The sequence below is a fragment of the Myotis lucifugus genome, unplaced genomic scaffold, assembly GCF_000147115.1.
Source record: "Myotis lucifugus unplaced genomic scaffold, Myoluc2.0 scaffold_111, whole genome shotgun sequence".
NCBI lineage: Eukaryota > Metazoa > Chordata > Mammalia > Chiroptera > Vespertilionidae > Myotis > Myotis lucifugus.
Genome location: NW_005871159.1, coordinates 671,101 through 691,548, shown reverse-complemented (window position 1 = coordinate 691,548; position 20,448 = coordinate 671,101). Strand labels below are relative to the sequence as shown.

Below are 20,448 nucleotides of genomic sequence, written 5' to 3'. Positions count from 1 at the left end.
TTAAACATTTGTTTTAGCTAAGAGGAAGGACATTCTGTATGATGAGAATTTTAATATAAAGTTCATGCAATTCAGAAAAACATGGACTCATGCTCAGATTTTATGTGAATTGTGTCAACAAATTCATCATCAGGCTTTGTTTTATTTTGTTGTTGGTGTTGTTTTAATTTTTGATAATTTTACCCAAATCAGTAACTGCTTTGGTGATGATCCTGCTAACTCACATTTGATGATTGATTTGTATCCTGGAAAGTCCATTCATTGAATGACAGGTTGGAATAAAGGATGCAAACATGGCTGAAATTTGCTTAAAATTGTATGGCCATTTTGGTTGGTACTAAATTCTTTAAAAGTGATGATCAACAAAGTAATCCTTTTGCTTAAAGAGCTATAGACCTTCAGAAACCCAAACTGACAATGATCTGAAACAGATAATACAAAATATTTCAAATAATCATTAGATTTCTGTGGAATTTCAGGTAGGCAAGTATTTCAATGTAAGAGACATGCTTTAAAAATACATTTTGCCTAAATCTTTAAAATAATGGCATTGTTTGCATTGATGTTTCTCTCTCCTCTGTTTCTCTCCTCACCCTCTCCCTTCCACTCTCTCTACAAATCAATGAAAAAAAAAATCCTCACTCCTCTGGTGAAGGTTAAAAATAATAATAATAAAAGCAAAGAAGCAGCAAATGCCTTTCAAAGAGGAGCTCACTCAGGATGAAAAATATTAAAATAATTAAAGTTTAGAATTGACATTTTCAGCTTATGTGAGTCCTCTATAGAGAATAGACCTGATGCAAATTGTCAGCTCTTCCCAACCACCTTCCCCCTTGCTCTCCTTTCCTCTTCCTTTATTGAATATATTGTGTGCCCACCATGTGTACACCACTCTTCTAGGTGCTAAGGAATCATTTGGACATCAGTTTTGGCAGAAAGAAGTTGTGACCCACCTATGAAACACAGCTCCAGGGTTAGGTGGGAATGAGGATAATAGGCCAAGGCTGGTGCTTACTCTCCTTCACAATATATTGCTAGGCTGAGTCCACACATAGGAATTCCAAATCACGTTCCACCGTAGCCACCCACATGTTTCTCAGCCCTGCCTAACCCAGAGAGTGAGCCATCTCTCCCGTTCCCCGAACCTGGGCAGTTGTTCATTACACCTGGGCAGGTTGCTTCCTTTGGAGAAATTCCCACATGAGGCATCACATGCAAGCCGGCAGCAGAGGCTGAAAGTTATCTCAGCAACTGCTTGCACCTCCCAGTGCCAGCTGGCACTCGCACACGCAGCCTCCTGGTGAAGTCAATGGATGGGAAACCACGGGGAGGCCACCTCTGGGGCAGGGGCTTCTGAGTAGACAGCACTAAGGACAGAGCCCCGTCTGATAGGCTGACTGGATCTGCAGTGGCAAGGGATTTTGAAAGCTTCAGATTGGAAACCTTTTGCCTTTGCATTTATGTTTATAGAAGCGGGAAAGGCAGCTGCGTTGAAGACAATGACTCACACGTTTTTGCTGTACTGCTTAGTGTTTCTCTTGCCCACAGAGTCCTGCAGGACATTATGCCAGGTAAGAGAATGGAGGTGGGGGATGGAATGGTGGGGAGAAGCAAACGGGAATCTAAAACCCGGCTCTAGGTTATCTGAGTTGAAGTGTAGGGAGAAGATGGTGGTAGAATGGTTCAGCCAGATGAAATTGCAGTTGCAACTAGATGTGTGCAACACCCATTTTAGTCAAGAGCTGCAAATTATTATTTTTCCATCAACTTTTCCTATAAGTTCCTGAGATACAATGAGGCTCAAATGATTTAAGGGTGACAATCTCTTCTTTCTATAGCCTTTGATGATGAAGTTTTCAGTTGCTTATAACTAGGGCCACTTCCTCAGGGACACTTGAGAATGTAGGTGCGGTGAGGGTCACACTGACTGAGAGAGATATTTAATGGTATTTAGTGCGGGCAGAACCTAGGAATGGTCTGGCACAATGAAGCATTGTCCCACCCCAAATGGCATCTTCTTTGAGAAACCTGATAGTGAGCACCACGGATGGCTGGAAGGAGTAAAGAGCAACTCAGGTAGCCAATGGCTAATCAAAATCTAACTGGGATGGAGTTTGTAGCAATGTACTATCTTTACATTTTGTGGGGCAGTGAGCCTGATGGCTCTCTCTGGAATATTTTTCCTCATACTACAAGTCATTTTAATTTCCTATTAGTTATTTGTTTAAAATAAGGTATGGAGAATCGAGAGAGAGAGAGAGAGAGAGAGAGAGAGAGAGAGAGAGAGAGAGACATAAAAATATTTTGAGCTTCTTGAGAAGAGAATATTATTATTGGGCCACAAGATCTGAAAGAGAGCTTTGAGATCAACTGGTGAAGCTCCACTCCCTTATTTTATCAATGGGGAAACTGAGGCCCATGGTGTGGAATGTGACCTGCTTGAGGGTACATACCTACTGAGCTAAAGAGCCAAGCCCAGGACCCTTGTCTTCAGATTCTTAGTTTCTTGATCTTTCCATTTTAATATGTACTTTCTTTTATTAAAAGCAAAGTGTGAAAATTTATTATATGTTATTACAAACTCCACACATGGGGAGGGGGCCCAAGAATGGGTTGACCTTCATATGTACTTTCTTGAGAAGAGCCTCCTTAGGAAAGAATAACTAAAAATTCGTTCTAAGAGTTTCCAAATGATATTTACTTTACTCTCTCAGTAATTTGTCCTTGGATGGGAATTTTCTCCATGACTCCTCTTCCCCCAACCCTGAGCTGGTGCCTACTTTCTGGGAGAGATTAGAGACTCCTTCAGAAAGACCTTTCCCAGGAGGCATCCCAACCCCCACATGAGGTACTATTTCCTCCCTTCATTTTCTCTTCCATGTTTTCCTACAAGACAGACTTAAAGAATAGTCAGAGTTTCAGAGGTTAGCTTTGTTTTCTTTATTATTGGGGATCACCTTATCAGGACTTATCCTGTCCTTTTATTCTTACTAAACAAGTTGCTGGATGCTACTCCTCTCCTGACCTGACTACTAACTCAGGCAGCTCCACAGGTTGAGCAGGTGGCAGGTTTTGAAGTGTGGCTTGTTTTTTCCCAATATCAGGTTGACAATGATTGGTATCTGAAGCTAACATAGCTCCTAGTCAATGCCACCCAAGAAACGAAATGACCAGGAGCTGTGCATGGCTGTGCTTTGGCAAATTAACTAGAAGGAAGTGAATCAGGTCCTTCTCTTAAGAAGGCAGAGTTTCTAGAATTCCTTGCAAATAGCACAGTACAGCCTTGTGCCCACACATCTGATTACTACAATGTGACTTCACTGTAGTCTGTTCAATGGGTCAAGTATTTTCCAGAGTTGTCCACTTTTATGTGCTTTTTTATGGCGTATTGGAGATCATGACCATCTCAAGATGGGCTTATGGCATCTTGAGATGCTTGTACTCCCATACGCCCTCCTCTGCCTTCTCCATTGGACGTGGGTTGACTTGATGGGAAGAGCAGTATTGTAGGAGTAGGAGAACCGAGTTCTAGTCCCAGTTCTAGGAGGATTGCCCTAGATAGCCTTGTGCAAGTAACCTCATCTATCAAAGACTCACTTTCCTTATCTCTACAATAAGGGTGTTGGACTGGTTGATCGATAAGATCTTTCAAAACTCCAAAAATATTATTTTAGTGTTCTTGTTTAGTGGAAGGCCTTTAGCTCCTCCATGTATATACTAAAGCTTTCTCTTGATTGTGAAATGAGAATTCATCTTACATAAGTATTTTGAAGGATTTGTATCCCATGAATCAGAGATACCTTCCTCACTTTGGACAGACCTGAAATGCTCAATTCAGAGTCTCCATAAATTCTCATTTGGTAGAGAAAACATAAGATTCAGCTTTGTTTTTTGATATCATAGAGAGAAATAATGTTGTGAAGAAGAAAGGGATATGAACTCCAAGTGTTAGTCACACAGCTAAGTCATTTTATTTCCAGTTCCTTCCCAATGGTTGAGATCTAGGAATGCAGGTTGGAGTAATTGTACCAGGGCTCTTTCCAGGCCCTAGAGGGAAAACTTCTGGTCAAGAAACAGGAATTTTTAGACTTATTCTCCAAACACACAGACATACATGTAAATATATGCCAGTATATTCAGACATACTAATATGTGTGTATATTTATATGTACTGATCTAGCTACTTAGGAGGATGTGAAGCACAATTAACAACCCATGCTATGTTCTTAAGGAACTTATAATTTAATTTAGAAAATAATAAGCGTATATAAAAATGATTAGATAGTATTACAACAGGTCAGGTGAGTAGGTGCCAAGTATTGAATGAGTGGTATGCTAGTATAGATAATAAATTTTATAGGAGCAAGAGAGGAAGTGATGTACTATCTAGAACTAGATCGAGAAAGACTTCTTAGAGGAGGCAAACTTGAGCTTCATGTAATAGCCATTCCCTAAGTCCATTTTCAGAGGATAATAATGATAGCTAAATCTTAAATACTACTTACAACATTGAAGGCCTAATTCTAAGTGCCTTTCTTACATGCTCTCATTTAGTCTTCATAAAAATCATCTGAGGCAAGATTATGAAATTGTCATACTGTAATTCCTACCCTGCTTTATGGGTGAGGAAAGTGAGGCTCAGAGAGATGAACTTTCTCAGGACCTCAAGTGGCCGTGTTGGGATGTGAACCCAATGTTCTGTTCCCAGAGTCACCCATTGACCACAAAATGACACTGCTGCTCAGTGAAGGGTACAGTATCTACAAATGGATGAGAAAGGAAGGGCTTCTAATCAGGAGAGGTGGGAATGCTCATGGTAGGAGGAAGCCAGGTTTTGTGGGAACCACTCCCTAGCACATAAAATGACAAATACAAAATTTAGGGAAAAGTGAATATTTAATTAGAATGAGAAAAAGAATCATAACAGACTTTAAATTTAGAATAATTACTCAGCATTATTCAGGAATAAATTCAATAAAATAACAATATTTTTTATTAAGGTTCCACCCATATTTTTGTTCCAAATTTTTGGCTGCATATGTGCATATCAATAATTTTATATATTTTTTTCTATAGAGAGGATAGATTATTCAGTCTAGCATTGCTGATTAACTTTGTTATTCTAGTTTAGAAAAATAGCTTTTAGTTTCTGGATTCATTATTAGTAATGCCATGTAAATATGTAGAACTATTGTGAACTTTGGGGAAACCTCTAGCAAGTGTCTTTCGTATATGACCTACAGGGTTTCAGGGCTCTTAGAACTTGCTTATTCTGTGACTAATTGTAAGTACTTCTACCTAGAATTAAAGCCACTTATGTGTTGATGTTCTCATTGTAATGCAGAAATGGCTGCAAACTATAGAGGTACTATTAAGTCCAGGCTAAATGTATCCCCACTCACTTCTACTTGTCCAGATTCCATAAATAGGTGCGACCTCTCTAGTGCTGTCCAAAATGGGGGAATATAAATGGGGAATTTGGAGTGGCAAAAAGTAATGGTCTGAGCAGATGCTGGTTAAACAGTGTTGCTTTTGACAATGTAATAAAACATAGGAGCATGTGAGCCCATTGCTAGACCCTCTCTCAGTGCTTCAAAGGGGCCCATACAGGCAATGAATTCTGAAGCTTAACCTTCATTAACTTCCCAGTAAATCCACCTCTGCTCATGATGCTCCTGGGTAGAATGTAGCTCATCCTTACCGGAGCGGAACAAAGGATCCTACTGAAGAGCCATGGGAGAGATAGCAATCCAGGCTAAAGGGCAGATGGGGTCATGGGCCACATGTCATGGTCTCAGCTTTTGGTGGCATCCTGGTGTCACAGCTGATGAAGATGTGGTCGTTGGCCTGTGACTAAAGTGAATCATTGGGTTGGCTTCTCACCAATTGATTTTGATGTGAATTTTGATTTTCCCTCCCTAGGCTGCCAGCAAAAGCAAGGAGAAAGTGTCTGCCAAGCCACACGGTATGTTGGTAGCAATTACTAATGAAATGAAAGTTTTACTGTCCATCTGTTATAATAGAGGGCCATCCTTGGCCCTGTCTTATGGCCTAGCAGATGGGACTCCCTGATGGTTTGCACTGGGACTTCCTTTTTATATTTCTCACATTAAAATCTACCTTTGACCTCTACTTCCCTCTCTTGCCAGTACCCTCTGATCCATCCTGGTCTTAGAGTTATTTACTATAAATCCTTTAGATTGAGCCAACTCAGACTGGGGCAGTGGCTAGCAGAGGTCTGGGAGAACCCATTGATGACGTAACTGATTATAAAGTTCCAGAGTTGGGAGGTTTCTTAGAGAACATCAGTTACAGAGGCTTCCAAACTGTCTCCTCCTGGAGGGGCCTGAGGAGGTGCTCAGGGTGTTCCTGGGAGGTGTGAGGGACCTGGGACTGACCCAGGGACTCTTCCCTCTCACTGGGCCAGTCACATTTTTAACTATTTGTTTTGAAACATGTTTTTATTGATTTCAGAGAGAGGAAAGGAGAGGGAGAGAGAAAGAGAGACATCGATGAGAGAGAAATATTGATCAGCTGCCTTCTGCACACCCCCTACAGGGGACCGAGCCTGCAACCTGGGTATGTGCTCTGACAGAGAATGGAACCAGCAACCTCCTGGTGCATGGGATGACGCTCAACCAACCGAGCCACACCAGCCAGGCTATTTTCTGCATTTGAGTTCAGGATAAGATTTTGTTGGAAATAATAGTAGTTTGTCACTGAAATATAGTGTGTCCCAAAGAAAGTAGACACATACTTTGAATAATTATAAAGGCAGTGTGTTTATTAAAATACATTTCATTTTCAAAATTGAGGTAACAGCTATCACAGTGTGTATACATTTTGGGGGGACACCCTGGATATGATGGTCACTGATATACTTCAATCTTCCTCCACTTTACCAAGGCAACAGGATTTATGCGCCTTCATGTGATGACACCTTGTCCCTGAGTCCATATCTCTCCATCTGATGCTGATGCCTTTTATCTTCCCAGGTGCATGTGATGGGGTCTGTGTGGACAATTCTCATTGCAGTCAACCTTGCCCTCCAGATACTCCGGGAAATATGGGGTTTTTATGTAGGCGAAATAAATGGCACAAGATCACTGATACCTGCCAGACTCTTACCGCCATCAACATCTTTGAGGTAATAATATATTTTCTCTCACATGCAAAGTGGAGCCTCAAATTAGCAATGCATGTTGCACTCAGTAAGAGAGAGGGACAGGGTGGTAAGTAGAGGTGCTTGTAGCTGAATACGTAAACATCTACCTGTTCTCTCTATATATACTGGAATGGCATTCCTAACTTTGGGCACCTAAAAGTCTGTTCTCATGTCTCCCACACCTTCCATGACACAAAGGCACCAGATCGCTAAGGCCAGAGCTAGAAGAGCTGTCTAGAACAAGGGTGGGCAAACTTTTTGACTCGAGGGCCACAATGGGTTCTTAAACTGAACTGGAGGGCCGGAACAAAAGCATGGATGGAGTGTTTGTGTGAACTAATATAAATTCAAAGTAAACATCATTACATAAAAGGGTACGGTCTTTTTTTTTTTTTTAGTTTTATTCATTTCAAACGGGCCGGATCCGGCCCGCGGGCCGTAGTTTGCCCACGGCTGGTCTAGAACTATCACAGTTTACTTCTCCACAGTTCACTCAGCTCTTTAATACCCCAAAGCCCAGCTACTCAATGTGTCCTTCACTGACCGGCAGCACAGGGCATCTCTGAGAACTTTCAGACACCGGGCAATTGGGCCCCATCCAGACCTGCTGAATCTGAACCTGCATTTTACCAAGATCTCCATGTGACCCCAGTGCTCAGTAAAGCACAAGAAGAGAGCTGAACCTGGAGGAAAGGACTTTGTTGTCAAACAAAGGAACATATTTCCACATATACTTAAGTTGTTACATATTTTAAAAAGTTAAATTCTAGTAAATAAAATCAGGTCAACTGGCATTTCTTCTTCCTTTGTTTCCTTTTCTCCTCTTCTATCAGGAGCGTTACCTTTCTGAAGGTCAGCTCCTGATTCGCTCAGGAGCTTTGGCCTCTCTTGTGTTCTGGCAACATTCCCACCTCCTGTTTGGGGCATGGCTGGGGGAGGCAGTGGATGCTATACCTGAAGTTCCCCTACCAGACTTCAAAAAGCTGCCCATCCCTGATTTGAAGGATCTAGGCAAAGTACACATGGAGACCCACATTCCATATGTCTTAATATTTAAATGCTTTCAATCAAGTCTACAAACCACTAAATAAAACAGATTCTGTCAGCCTCCCATTCTAAATTCCATCCTGCACCTCATGGGTCGTAGAAGGCCAAGGCCACACATCCATAAGCCTGAACAGAGGTGTCCCTTTGACACATCTCAGGCCTACAGGTGGCCTGGTCCATCTGTGGCAGCACAGACTTTGGGAAGGCCCTGCAAATGGGCTTGCTGTTGTCATGTAGAATAATCAGGTGTCTGGAAGCAGGGACATGGGTTCTGTGTAGGCCCATCCTCTCAGCCAGTAGTCGGCAAACTGCAGCTCGCGAGACACATGCGGCTCTTTGGCCTCTTGAATGTGGCTCTTCCTAAGCCTTAGGAGTACCCTAATTAAGTTAATAACAATGTATCTACCTATATAGTTTAAGTTTAAAAAATTTGGCTCTCAAAAGAAATTTCAATTGTTGTACTGTTGATATTTGGCTCTGTTGACTAATGAGTTTGCCAACCTCTGCTCTAGGCCATGGATTCCTTGTCCTTCTGAAGGGGAAGCCTGGAGAAAGGGTTCTGTTAAAGTAAGGTTTGGCAATTTGGCAATTCTGTTCTGTAAAGAGCCAGATAGTAAATACTTTCGGCATTGTAGATATTATGGTCTCTGTTGCAACTACTCAACTCTGCTATGGTAGCAAGAAAGCAGCCTAGTGAATGAGCAAGCTGAGTCCCAACAAAACTTCATTGACAAAAAACAGACGGCAAACTTGCCGCTATAGTTTGCTACCCCTGCTTTAAAGTGTGGGACCCAGAGCCCAATCTGTGGGGAAATGCTGTCTATCACTATTTTTAGTCATTCTTCTCTCTTGGTGTTCAGTTGATTCATTCAAATCTAGTTAGAAAGTTCTATTTTTTAAAAAATATGTTTATGTCTTATGCTTTGCCCTTGGGAAGAATGAAAAGTAAGTTTAATGGCAGGAGAAATGTACCCATGTGCACAGTATATGTACACAGAAGGGGTGTGGAGGGATGTGCTAAGGATAACAATTGCTGTTTGGATATAGGGGGTTCAGGAGTAGGCAGCTGTTCATACACCTTGGTGTTGGGCAGGTGGTTCCACAGCAGATGTGACCTTGACAATGTAAAATAGAAAAGCATTATGCAATATACAATTGTGTAATAAGGCTGTCCTACATTGTAGTAAAGGTTCTTTTACATTGAAAACAAAAGTAACAAACTCTCCTTTTGCCATTTCTTAGGAGGATTTAAATACAGGTCCATCATTTGGAAGTAGCATACACATAAATGAATATTCTGGAAAGTCCGAGACCATTGCAGATAAGTTGATGCGGAAGTGTCCGCAGGATTTGTCCTGTGTTGTTAAGAACATTCAGCGTTCTCCCCAGATACCAGGAAACATCGCTGTCATCGTGCAGCTACTACACAACATATCGACAATGCTCTCGACAGATGTGGATGAAGCAAAGATGAAGGTGAGTGGCCTTGAACATTTGTGGGGTTTTTTGGGGGGAAAAGGGGGGAATGGGAAAGGAATGCAGGTTTAGTTGGAGCTTTTGAGGGTCTGAGGAGACCGTGTCGTTAACTTCAGTATTTCCATCACCTGGTAAATGTTTAAAATAAATCCTCATTGAAGAAAAAAATGAATGGAAAAAGTGAATACATTCAATCAACAAGCATTTAAAGAGAGCACTTACCAGGTGCTGGATGGACATTGAAGCAAGCTTTTTCCATGTATATTTTGGCTACTGTGAATCTCCAAGAACCATTCTAGGTCCTGCAGAGAGGAAGACATTTATTTGTGAATCAGAACAGGTTGCTCAAATGGAAAACAACAACAACTGGGTGTCCAAAAAACAGCCAGATAGGTCTGCTGCAGAAATGTGAAATGGAATTGGACATGCTTCCTTTGTGTCTGACCTTCAAAGTAGAGGGTAAGAAAAAGGAGGTCCAGCCTCTGGGGTCAGCTTCCAATGTGTCATGTTCCTATACAATGCCCTGCACACAGTTGGGGTTTAATAGATATTAATTACATAGTGGATGCTCTGGGCAGGGCAGGCAAATTGCTAGTGTCACCCAGGTGTGAAGTGGAACAGATGATGGAAATGAACATGGTGAAGGCTGCCCATTTGCCTGCCTCACAGGAAGGCATCACATGAGCAGGGGGAGGGCAGCTCCCTGGTAGCTCTATCCTCCAACACAAACCTGAGCGGCATGTGAGTCACCTGGGGATCTCATTAAGGTGCTCATTCTGATTCACAGGGTTTGGAGTAGGGTCTGAGATTCTGTATCTTTAAGAGGTTCCCAGGGCATGCCTATGTTATTGGTTGAAGGACGCTTTATAAAAGTGAAAATTAAATATGGGACTGCATTTGACCCAGTGAATATATGCACCCTTATGTTCATAACAATGCAATTTACAAAAGCTAAGATCTGGAAACAGCCCAGTGCCTCAAGGAAGATACTTAAGACATTATACCATTTATGTTATCTGTGCCCATCAGTAGATGAGTGGATAAAAAAGCTGTGGTACATTTATACCACGGAATACCATGAAACAGTAAAAAGAAGGATCTCTTATCCTTTGAGACAGCATGGAGGAACCTGGAGAGCATTACGCTAAGTGAAATAACCCAGTCAGAGAAAGACAAATACCACATGATCTCACTCATATGTGGAATCTAATAAACTAATGAACAAAATAGATCCAGAGACATAGAAGCATAGAACAGATTATGGAATCTCAGAGGAAAGGCGGGAGAGGGTGGGTGGGCAGATGGGCAGAGATCAACCAAAGAACTTATATGCATATATGCATAAGCCATGGATACAGACAATAGTGTGGTGAAGGCCTAGGGTGGGGTGGAGATGGGCTAAAAGGGGTCAATGGGGGAAGGAGGGGGACATATGTAATACTTTCAACAGTAAAGTGTTTTTTTTAAATGAAACTTGAATGTCCTGGCAGATTCAGACATTAGCTCAATACTAATGCCCGTTCTTCATTGACAGAGTTACAGCATCATGGCCAACCACATTCTTGATAGCAAAAGCATCTCCAACTGGACCTTCATCCCTGAGAAAAACAGCAGCTGTGTGCTGCTGCACTCAGTCAATAGCTTTGCAAGAAAACTACTCATAAATAAATATCCCATTGACATAGCGGATGCGTTTATTCATACTATGTGCACCTTCATATCTGGAGATAACAATGGAAAGAATTTAACTTTCTCCATGAGAGTTAACGACACCCGCAATAGTGTCACTGGGAGGGTGTTGATCAGCAGAGATGAAGCCCAGAAGGTGCGCTCTCCTTCTCAGGTTGTCAGCATTGCATTTCCAACCCTTGGAGCCATCTTAGAAGCCAGTCTTCTGGAAAAGGTCATCGTGAACGGACTTGTCCTGTCTGTCATTCTGCCCAAGGAACTTAAAAGGATCTCACTGGTTTTTGAAAAGATCAGGAATTCAGAGGACAGCAGGACACAGTGTGTTGGCTGGCACTCGTCAGAGAGCAGATGGGACCAGCACGCCTGCCAAATGATTCAGGAAACCTCCCAGCAAGCTGTTTGCAAATGTAGGCCAAGCAAGTTGTTTACCTCCTTCTCCATTCTTATGTCACCACACACCTTGCAGAGTCCCATCCTGACTTACATCACGTACATAGGCCTGGGCGTTTCCATTTGCAGCTTGATCCTTTGCTTGTCCATCGAGGCCTTGGTCTGGAGCCGAGTGACGAAGACAGAGATCTCCTATTTACGCCACTTGTGTATTGCCAACGTCGCAGCTACCTTGCTGATGGCTGATGTGTGGTTCATCGTGGCTTCCTTTCTTAGTGGTCCAAGGACACACCACAATGGATGTGTGGCAGCGACGTTTTTTGTTCATTTCTTCTACCTTTCTGTGTTTTTCTGGATGCTCGCTAAGGCACTTCTTATCCTCTATGGAATCCTGATTGTTTTCCATACACTGCCCAAGTCAGTCCTGGTGGCATCTCTCTTTTCCGTGGGATACGGTTGCCCTTTGGTCATTGCTGTTGTTACAGTTGCTGCCACTGAGCCTGGCAAAGGCTACCTACGGCCTGAGGCCTGCTGGCTCAACTGGGACATGACCAAGGCCCTCCTGGCCTTTGTGGTCCCAGCGCTGGCCATTGTGGTAGTAAACCTGATCACGGTGACACTGGTGATTGTCAAAACCCGGCGAGCTACCATTGGCAGTTCCATGTTCCAGGAGGTGAGAGCCATCGTGAGAATCAGTAAGAACATCGCCATCCTCACACCACTGCTGGGCCTGACCTGGGGATTCGGAATAGCCACAGTCGTCGACGATAGCTCCCTGTTCTTCCACATTCTCTTCTCCTTGCTTAATGCTTTCCAGGTAAGTCCAGACGCTTCTGACCAAGTCCAAAGGGAGAGAATTTGGAAAGAAGTTTTGTGATCTGGAGGATGTGCCATCATATTTATTTATAAAAGACAGTGGATTTAGAATAGCCTATTGAGTCAGGAAATAAACTTTTGTTTCAGAAAGGCCTGAATTCAAATCTTGACTCTCTCATTTGCTAATGTGTAACATTCTCCTGGGATATTTGCTTAACTTTTCCAAGCCATATTTTTCTCACTTATTAAATGAGTACAATCTGCTCACTTTATAGTAGTTTTAGGAAAATGAAATAAAATAGTGAATGGGACAAGACCAAGTAGCCTAACAATAGGCCGAGTTTTAAGTAGTTTAGAAATGAAACAATACCACTTCCCCCAAATCTAGTTATATAACTGGGAGTATTTACATATGCATATTTATATTTTATTCCATTTAAAATGTTTAGTTATGACTGGAAATCATCTTAATGGTATTAAAGATAATTTTCCCTGTCCTTTCCTCTCTTACCTTACCTCTGTGAATTAAAAAATGTTCGCAGTTTCATGTACATCCTTGCCAAAGTTTCTATACTCACATATAAGCATGTTTTCACATAATATAAGAGTTAAAAAACAATGCATAATATTTTGAAACTTACTCTACCACTTAAAAATACATCCGAGCATTTGCCAGGCTATGCCTCTTTAATGGATGGATATTACTCAACATTCAACAATTCCCTTCTTGAATGAAATTTGTTTCATTTTTTTCTGTCACAGTGCACTAATGAGTCAAAGTTTATTATATTGAATGCTAAATATGTAAACAGAAAGAAATATGTAAAATTAAAAAGAAAGCTTTTATTCTTATAGACTTCTAAAATATTTATTTTCCTGAATGTTTCTTTATTTAAAAATAACAGAGATTTTATGTCAAATATTTTTTCATATTTCTCTTTCAAAATTTAAATATACATGATTTTATTTATAATAGACATTTTAATGTCTTAGAGAACAATGCTAACATTGTTGCTTTTGTGCGTTTCTATAGAATATATTAATTATACCCTACACTTTTTGTATCGCTCTTAATAATTATCAATCCCTTACCCATGTTTATGCAGCTCATCACTGATAGAACTGGGATAAAAACCTAACGTTCCTAAATTTCTGTTCAGCATATCCAGTGGCTATTTGTCATGGACTTAATGAGTTCATGTCTTAGTCCTCACATTTTCCTTCCTTGTCTCCCTTGGGCCATCTTGACTGTGGTTTTCATTTTGTAATAGCCTGTGAGCACTTGTATTTTTCCCTGTCATAATAGGATCAACTCAGTTTGTAATTTAAACTCAGTTTCTGCCTTGATACCTGGCAAGGAGAAGGGTGGGGCCCATCTAAGTACCAATACCGATGGGCCAGTGAGAAGCTGAGAGCAGGGTTTGGGTCAAGGCCAGACTCCAGGGCAGGCATGAGGCAGTGGTGTTCTGGAGCTGGCTTGTACTGGCTCAGGAGAGCTAACTACTGTATTTTCAACAAATTTTCAAGGTGGTGTAAGCACAGACATCATTAAATTCTGTAGAATTACAATTAAATAAATTAGATTCAAATGGAAGGTCAAACATCCTCAAAATGCATCCCTTCCTAATTGTTTTTCCTACATTCCTACATTCTACTATGCTCGTGAGATTATTTGAATCTGCTGTATCTGTCTGGTGGAAATACTGAGAGAATGGATGTGCCCATCTCTTCCTGACTCCATAGTCAGCGATGTCATGTTGCTAGATTTGAAACAACCATGGTGGGAGCCATGTGGATCAAGGTATCCTTGGGAGGAGAGAAGGAGAGCCACAGGTCCAGAGAGGTGAAAGACAGAAACTACTGAGCAGGAAGAAGTGGGACAAGCAGAGTGTTAGGATGAACTGAGATGAGGAGCACCTGAGGCTGATGGAGCAAGCGAAGAAGAAAGATCATAAATATCCCAGAAGATCCAGAGGTGTAGGAGAAAGGCTCTTTGAATGCTTCCTGGTCCTAGGCTTGTGGGAGCATACCCATTAGTTTTTAAGCTCAACCACCCCCTTTACTAGGGAAGGATGATTATACATGGTGGGGGCAAACGCCAGTTTATAGCTGAGTACTTGAAACAAAGAATTTGTCCTTATATTATCACTTATTAACGATTGTATTGTGTTCTATATGAATAACTGTAAACCCACTTTTGCCCCACCCTGTACAGTTGCTGCATTGAATGCTACTTGGTCAAGGTACCATTTCTAGTTGGTATCTTCTCTTGTATTTACTGAGAGTAATTGTGGGCTGGGTAAGATTTGCAGACCCATATAACACTGGGTGGCTTATGAACAACAGAAATTTATTTCTCAAAGTTCTGGAAGCTAGGGGGTCCAAGATCAAGGGATAAGCAGATTCGGTGTCTGGTGAGAACCTACTTCCTGGTTTATAGATGGACAGCTAAGAGTGTCAGACAAAAGAGCAATCTAAGAGAAGCGCTCCAAGCTTGGAGCACTTGCTGGACTGGCTGAATGGAGACGTATAGTTAGTATGTTTGGAGGAATGGATTAGCTGCATGGCCATCCAGGCACTGGTCCCTGTGAAGTCCTCCACCTCTCAGCTAAGCTTTTGCAAATCATGGCAGCAGTGGGTTTGGTATCGTCCCTGCTGATGACCACCTGGTTATAACATCTTTATTATTTTGTATTTCACCCATGTGCCTCGACAGGCCTCTGCCTGGGTAAGGGTTCACATTTGATTATGCAATCAGAGCAACTTAATAAGGATGCCTAAATCAAAGGTCATTATCTTATTTCTCTTCTCAGATGAGCAAAGAGCTGAGTATTCACACTTTTAAGAGAAATTGTCTAATCAATATTGCTGTCTATCACATTTTCAAAGTTGAGTCTCTGAGCTTCCCTTCCCTTATCAGCAAAATAGGATGAATACTTTTCCTTCTTTCCAGGTGGTTTTGTACCGCTACATATGAAAAAAGATTGAAACCCAAATGGACTATAACGATGGAGGAACAGCCTCCATCATTATATTTTTTATGGATGATGAGATTATGAGAGCTTATTAATTCCCTCTATATTATATTTGGATCACTTTTTTATGGGCACCCATTATGTGCTTAGAAACTCAATCTGTTTGGGGTCTTGGTTTTTCTGATGATCCATGTACCTAATTTTTCTTTGCAAATTTTATAACAGTTTTTTAGTTGTGGATGGGGGAAGGAGGTTGAGGGTGTTAAATAAAGCTGAGCATGGATGCTTTTTATTTATTTATTTCTGTGGAAATTTCTTTCATTACTAATTATTCAGGGATTGGAAGGCTGCCATCCATTGCCTAACATCTCCTGGCTATTGCTTGAACCATTGTATTTTGTTGAGATGCACAGCTCCTGATAAATGCAAAACACTTTATTTTGCCCAAATTAAAAATAAATTCTTATAATATGCTTATATGAATTAGGGACCTTGGTCTGTTAGGTTTTCTGAGGTACCCCAAGTATCTAGAACATGGCTGGCACGTGGAAGACACTCTATTAATATTTGTTGAGCGGAAGAATCTAGGTATTGTGACCTTAAAATGAGTTACACATTAAATCATATGGTCTGCATTTTTGTTTTATTTTGTTTTTTAATTAGTTTTATCAGTTTCAGAATAGGAATTGATAATGAATGCTGGTATTTCTTGTTATTATCAACATTACTTTGTAAATTGCTCTTCTTCACTCTTCTCTCTTTTTCAGGGCTTCTTCATCTTGGTGTTTGGAACAATCCTGGATCCAAAGGTACCATTAATTCTTCTTGTTTTGTTTTGTTTTTGTTTTGGTTTGGTTTGGTTTTCTGCATTAACAATACTTGGCCCTGAAATGCTCATTTGTAAAGCCCACCTATTCAGGGTCTTTCATCTCAATTATTTGTACAGACACTTGAATAGGACATCACTGCTCTTTATGATGCAAGTAATATCAGCCATCTTTCAAGCTCTTATGGGGCTAAGTATATTATGTAATTAGCTCTAATCCTTAAAACAATCTTGAGTATTTCTATTTTCAGTTTTATGGATGAGGAAACAGTCTCAGAGTGATTAAGTAGCTTGCTTCAGAAACTCACTCTAACTCGTTGAAGCAGAAAGGAATGTATTAAATCTCACAATATCATCTTTGGGAAGATATCTCTTTGGCTTGGAGACATGGGGGCTATATACCAGGAATAGTCCCCAATTCATAGCACAGAACTGCTCCACATGCAACCCTTTCCATACTTTGCTGGACACAGAAGCACAGCTCACCAAGCCAATGTCAGACTTGGATGCTGAACTAGAGTTGATGCTACTGCTGTTTCAGGGATCACCTCCATCCTGCCTACTGAGGGCCACTGGCACCTGCTTTTTAAGTTGTCAGGTCTGATTGGCTGAGCCCAGGTCACATGGCTGCATCTTAGCTGCAAGGGAGGCTGAGAAAGTGAGTTCATGTCTTCTACCTTGGAGAGCAATGGATTCAAGGAAGGGAATTCTCCTAGTACAGAGAATGTATATGTAGTGGGTGGTGAAAATAAATAAAACCTAAACAAATGAACAAAACACCAAATATTTGTTTAGGCTTCTGAAAGCACCCTTTTTCCATTGTACTATACTGTTTCTTGAAATGAGAAAAGCAAATAAACCTTTCAGATGTAGATGCAAACACCTTTACTGCAGGGTTTATTATTTACTGTTTAATTAATTAACTGATTAATTATATTATCAATGCTATTCTACTAAAGTTAATATGCAAGGTTTGTAAAAAAGAAAAAAAAGGCAGTTCACAATGGTCCTTTCATTTTCTCATGAGGGTACCATAACCTGATATTCAGAGATGAAAGTTTGACTATTTGTCTATTAATCTTGATATTTGTTTGTATTAGTTGCTTGTAATTGAGAAGTTTTTTTAACTCTCCTGCACCTCAGAATCCTGAAAGGGAATGCAGAAGTAATGATGCTTTCCCTGCCTTTCCTGCTAAATTATGATAAAGAACAAAAGCAATTTTGCAAGGGAAAACACATAGAAAGCACTGAAGTTATGTAGCTGTATATCATATTATTATGTTTTTTAATTAGTCTAAAGCCACAACTAGTATTTGTAGCCAGAGCATCAGTAACATTATTATTAGTGGATCTGTATTAGGTGTTATGAGGTGTGCAAAAACCTCTAAGCATCCATCAAGAGCAAAACCTCATATCTTTAAAATTATAATGTAAAAGGTAAATATTGAAAGGTGTTATAATTAATTGACAAAAAGTTATACAGTAGTCCCCCCATATTAATGGGGAATACTTTTCAAGATCCCCAGTGGATTTGTGAAACCATGGATAATATCTACTAGTATTCCTATTTATAGTCTGTTTTTCTCCTACATGTACATATTTATTTTGATTTATGATAAAGTTTAATTTATAAATTAGGCACAGTAAGAGATTAACAATAATAACTAATAATAAAATAGAACAATTATAACAGTACTAGAGGCCCGGTGCATGGATTCGTGCACCAGTGGGGTCCCTCAGCCTTGCCTGCAGGGATAGGGCTGAAACTGGCTTTCTGGCATCCCCCAAGGGGTCCTGGATTGTGAGAGGGCACAGACCAGGCCGAGGGACCCCACCGGTGCACTATCTGGGCCGGGGAGGGATTGCAGGAGGGCTCCAGGGTGTGTTCAGCCCATCTTGCCCAGTCCAGATCGGCTGGACCCCAGCATCAAGCCAACCTACCAATCAGAGCGTCTGCCCCCTGGTGTTCAGTGTGCATCATAGTGACTGGTTGAATGGCTGAAAGGTCGGACACTTAGTATATCAGGCTTTTATTATATAGGATACTGTAATGAAAGTTATGTAATATCTTCCTTCCTTCCTTCCTTCCTTCCTTCCTTCCTTCCTTCCTTCCTTCCTTCCTTTCTCTTTCTTTCTTTCTTTCTTTTTTAAAATATGGGTCTGTTTGGCCTTAAAGGGCATACTTTTAATCTCAATACATTCTACTTATTGAACACAAATTATTTTATTTTTCCTTATAACTATGAAAGGGAGACAGGAAGCTGATTACAGACCACAGGGCACCTGTGTCAATCTTCCAGCTCTGGAGACAGGAATTTTGAGATCAAGGTGTTGACAGGTTTGGTTTCTCTTGAGGACTCTCCCCTTGGTTTGCAGAGAGCTGCCTTCTTGCTGTGTCTGCACATGGTCTTTCCTCTGGCACGCATCCCTGGTGTGTCTTCTTCTTATAAGGACACTGTCCTACTGGATTAGGTCCCTTCCCTTATGAACTCATTTAATCTTTTTATTTTATTTTAACTACCTTATTATAGTATACTCACCTTTTCACTTAAAGGAAACACTTATGGCTCTCTTTGACATATCTGAATCACCAGCATTGCTGCTCTTGCCTCTTGGGGCTATTATTAAGTAAAATACTGCTTACTTGAACACAAGCACTGTGATACTGTGACAGTCAATCTGATGACCGACATGATTAAGTAACTAACGGGTAGATAGTGTATACAGCACAGAGACACTGGACAAAGGGATGATTCACATCCCAGGCGGATGGAGCAGAGTGGCAGGAGACTTCATTACACTACTCAGAACAACCCACAATTTAAAAGGAATAATTTTTTTTTATTTCTGGAATTTTTCATTTAATATTTTTGGACATTTGTTGACTGTGGGTGACTGAAACTACGGAAAGCAAAACCACAGTAAGAGGGCACTACTGTACATACTATACATACTGTACATACTGTAGTCTTTACACTTTTAGAATCTGTAAAAACCAGTGAGCACATATCCCCAAATGTGCTTATTATTAATTTACAAGGTATGTATTATACACATTATGAAACATAGAATTGAAAACAGACAAGAGAAAAGAAATACTAGAGGCTCCAGTATGTCTTTACATACTGCAATGGACTTTGAATACATGGACTCCCAGCCCGGGCAATGCTCTTACATCTTTGGAGCCCGTATTTGACAAAAACACTACATTTTCAGGGCAGGATGAAGTCAGTCTGAGCTAGAGGGCTTTGGTACATATAAACTGTGAAGACAAAACTTCTACCAGGCCTTGGAAGGTGAGTAACACTTTATATAGCAAAAGGAGAGAGGGAGTAGAAATAACAATAGATTGCCTTGTGCAGTAGGAGAGAGTTAGGGAAAGGACAGGATGATCTGAAGTCAGGGGACTCAACTCCCACTGCTCTGTGTCTTAATAGTTGACTGACTGCGTGCTACATGATCTCGGAGTATTCATTTCCCCAATTGTACCTATCTTACAGGATTATTTCTTGGATAAAATGAGATGGCAGGTGTGAAAAGCACTTTAAAATTATAAAGCAAAATATAATTGTTATTTATTATTCTTATTTTCTTGGTTCCACAGGTCTTTGCTGTGTTGTATAGAATTCCTTCCTTTTCCCCCTTTAAACCATGGTTAGGGCCTCTAAAAAAGGAAGTTTAAATAGTTGAAAAAATGTGGGAAATGTTCAACTCTTCAAGTACTCCCCCCCAAAATACTCCCAAAGCTAAGAATCCTCAAACTGGTGGCCAACTGTATTTCTTAGCCATTGGGTTCATGTTCAAGGCCCTGATTATTAATCCCCTATATTAGCTCCACTTTGCTTATGTCTCCTACCTCCCCACCTTCTCCCAGACCACTTCACCAAGTTACTAATCCCTCCATATTCCTCCAGCAGGACCTAGTAACACACTCCCCTTCTACAATATTAGCCAGGCCCCAAAACATTGACTTCTTATCTTTTAATTCTTAATTTTTTAATCAACTATCCAGATAAGAGAAGCCTTAAAGAATCGAGTAACCTCTGCAAAATGGATCTCCAGAA

At 40.7% G+C, this 20,448-nt stretch overlaps 1 protein-coding gene across 1 annotated transcript; it reads left to right on the top strand.

The window, feature by feature from the left end:
* Positions 1 to 1,269: 1,269 nt before the first annotated feature.
* ADGRF2 (adhesion G protein-coupled receptor F2) lies at positions 1,270 to 20,448 on the top strand. The gene is made up of 7 exons (XM_023757714.1): positions 1,270 to 1,571; positions 5,923 to 5,965; positions 6,996 to 7,147; positions 9,455 to 9,688; positions 11,223 to 12,584; positions 16,326 to 16,367; positions 19,601 to 20,448. Exons 1-7 carry the CDS (start codon positions 1,461 to 1,463, stop codon positions 19,619 to 19,621), a joined length of 1,965 nt encoding a protein of 654 aa, XP_023613482.1. The 5' UTR covers positions 1,270 to 1,460; the 3' UTR covers positions 19,622 to 20,448.

Coding starts and splice junctions, on each gene's coding strand:
- ADGRF2 (XM_023757714.1), top strand. CDS start 1,461: ATGTTTATAGAAGCGGGAAAGGCAGCTGCGTTGAAGACAATGACTCAC. Junction 7,148..9,454: donor CCGCCATCAACATCTTTGAG/GTAATAATATAT, acceptor GCCATTTCTTAG/GAGGATTTAAATACAGGTCC. Junction 9,689..11,222: donor TGGATGAAGCAAAGATGAAG/GTGAGTGGCCTT, acceptor CTTCATTGACAG/AGTTACAGCATCATGGCCAA.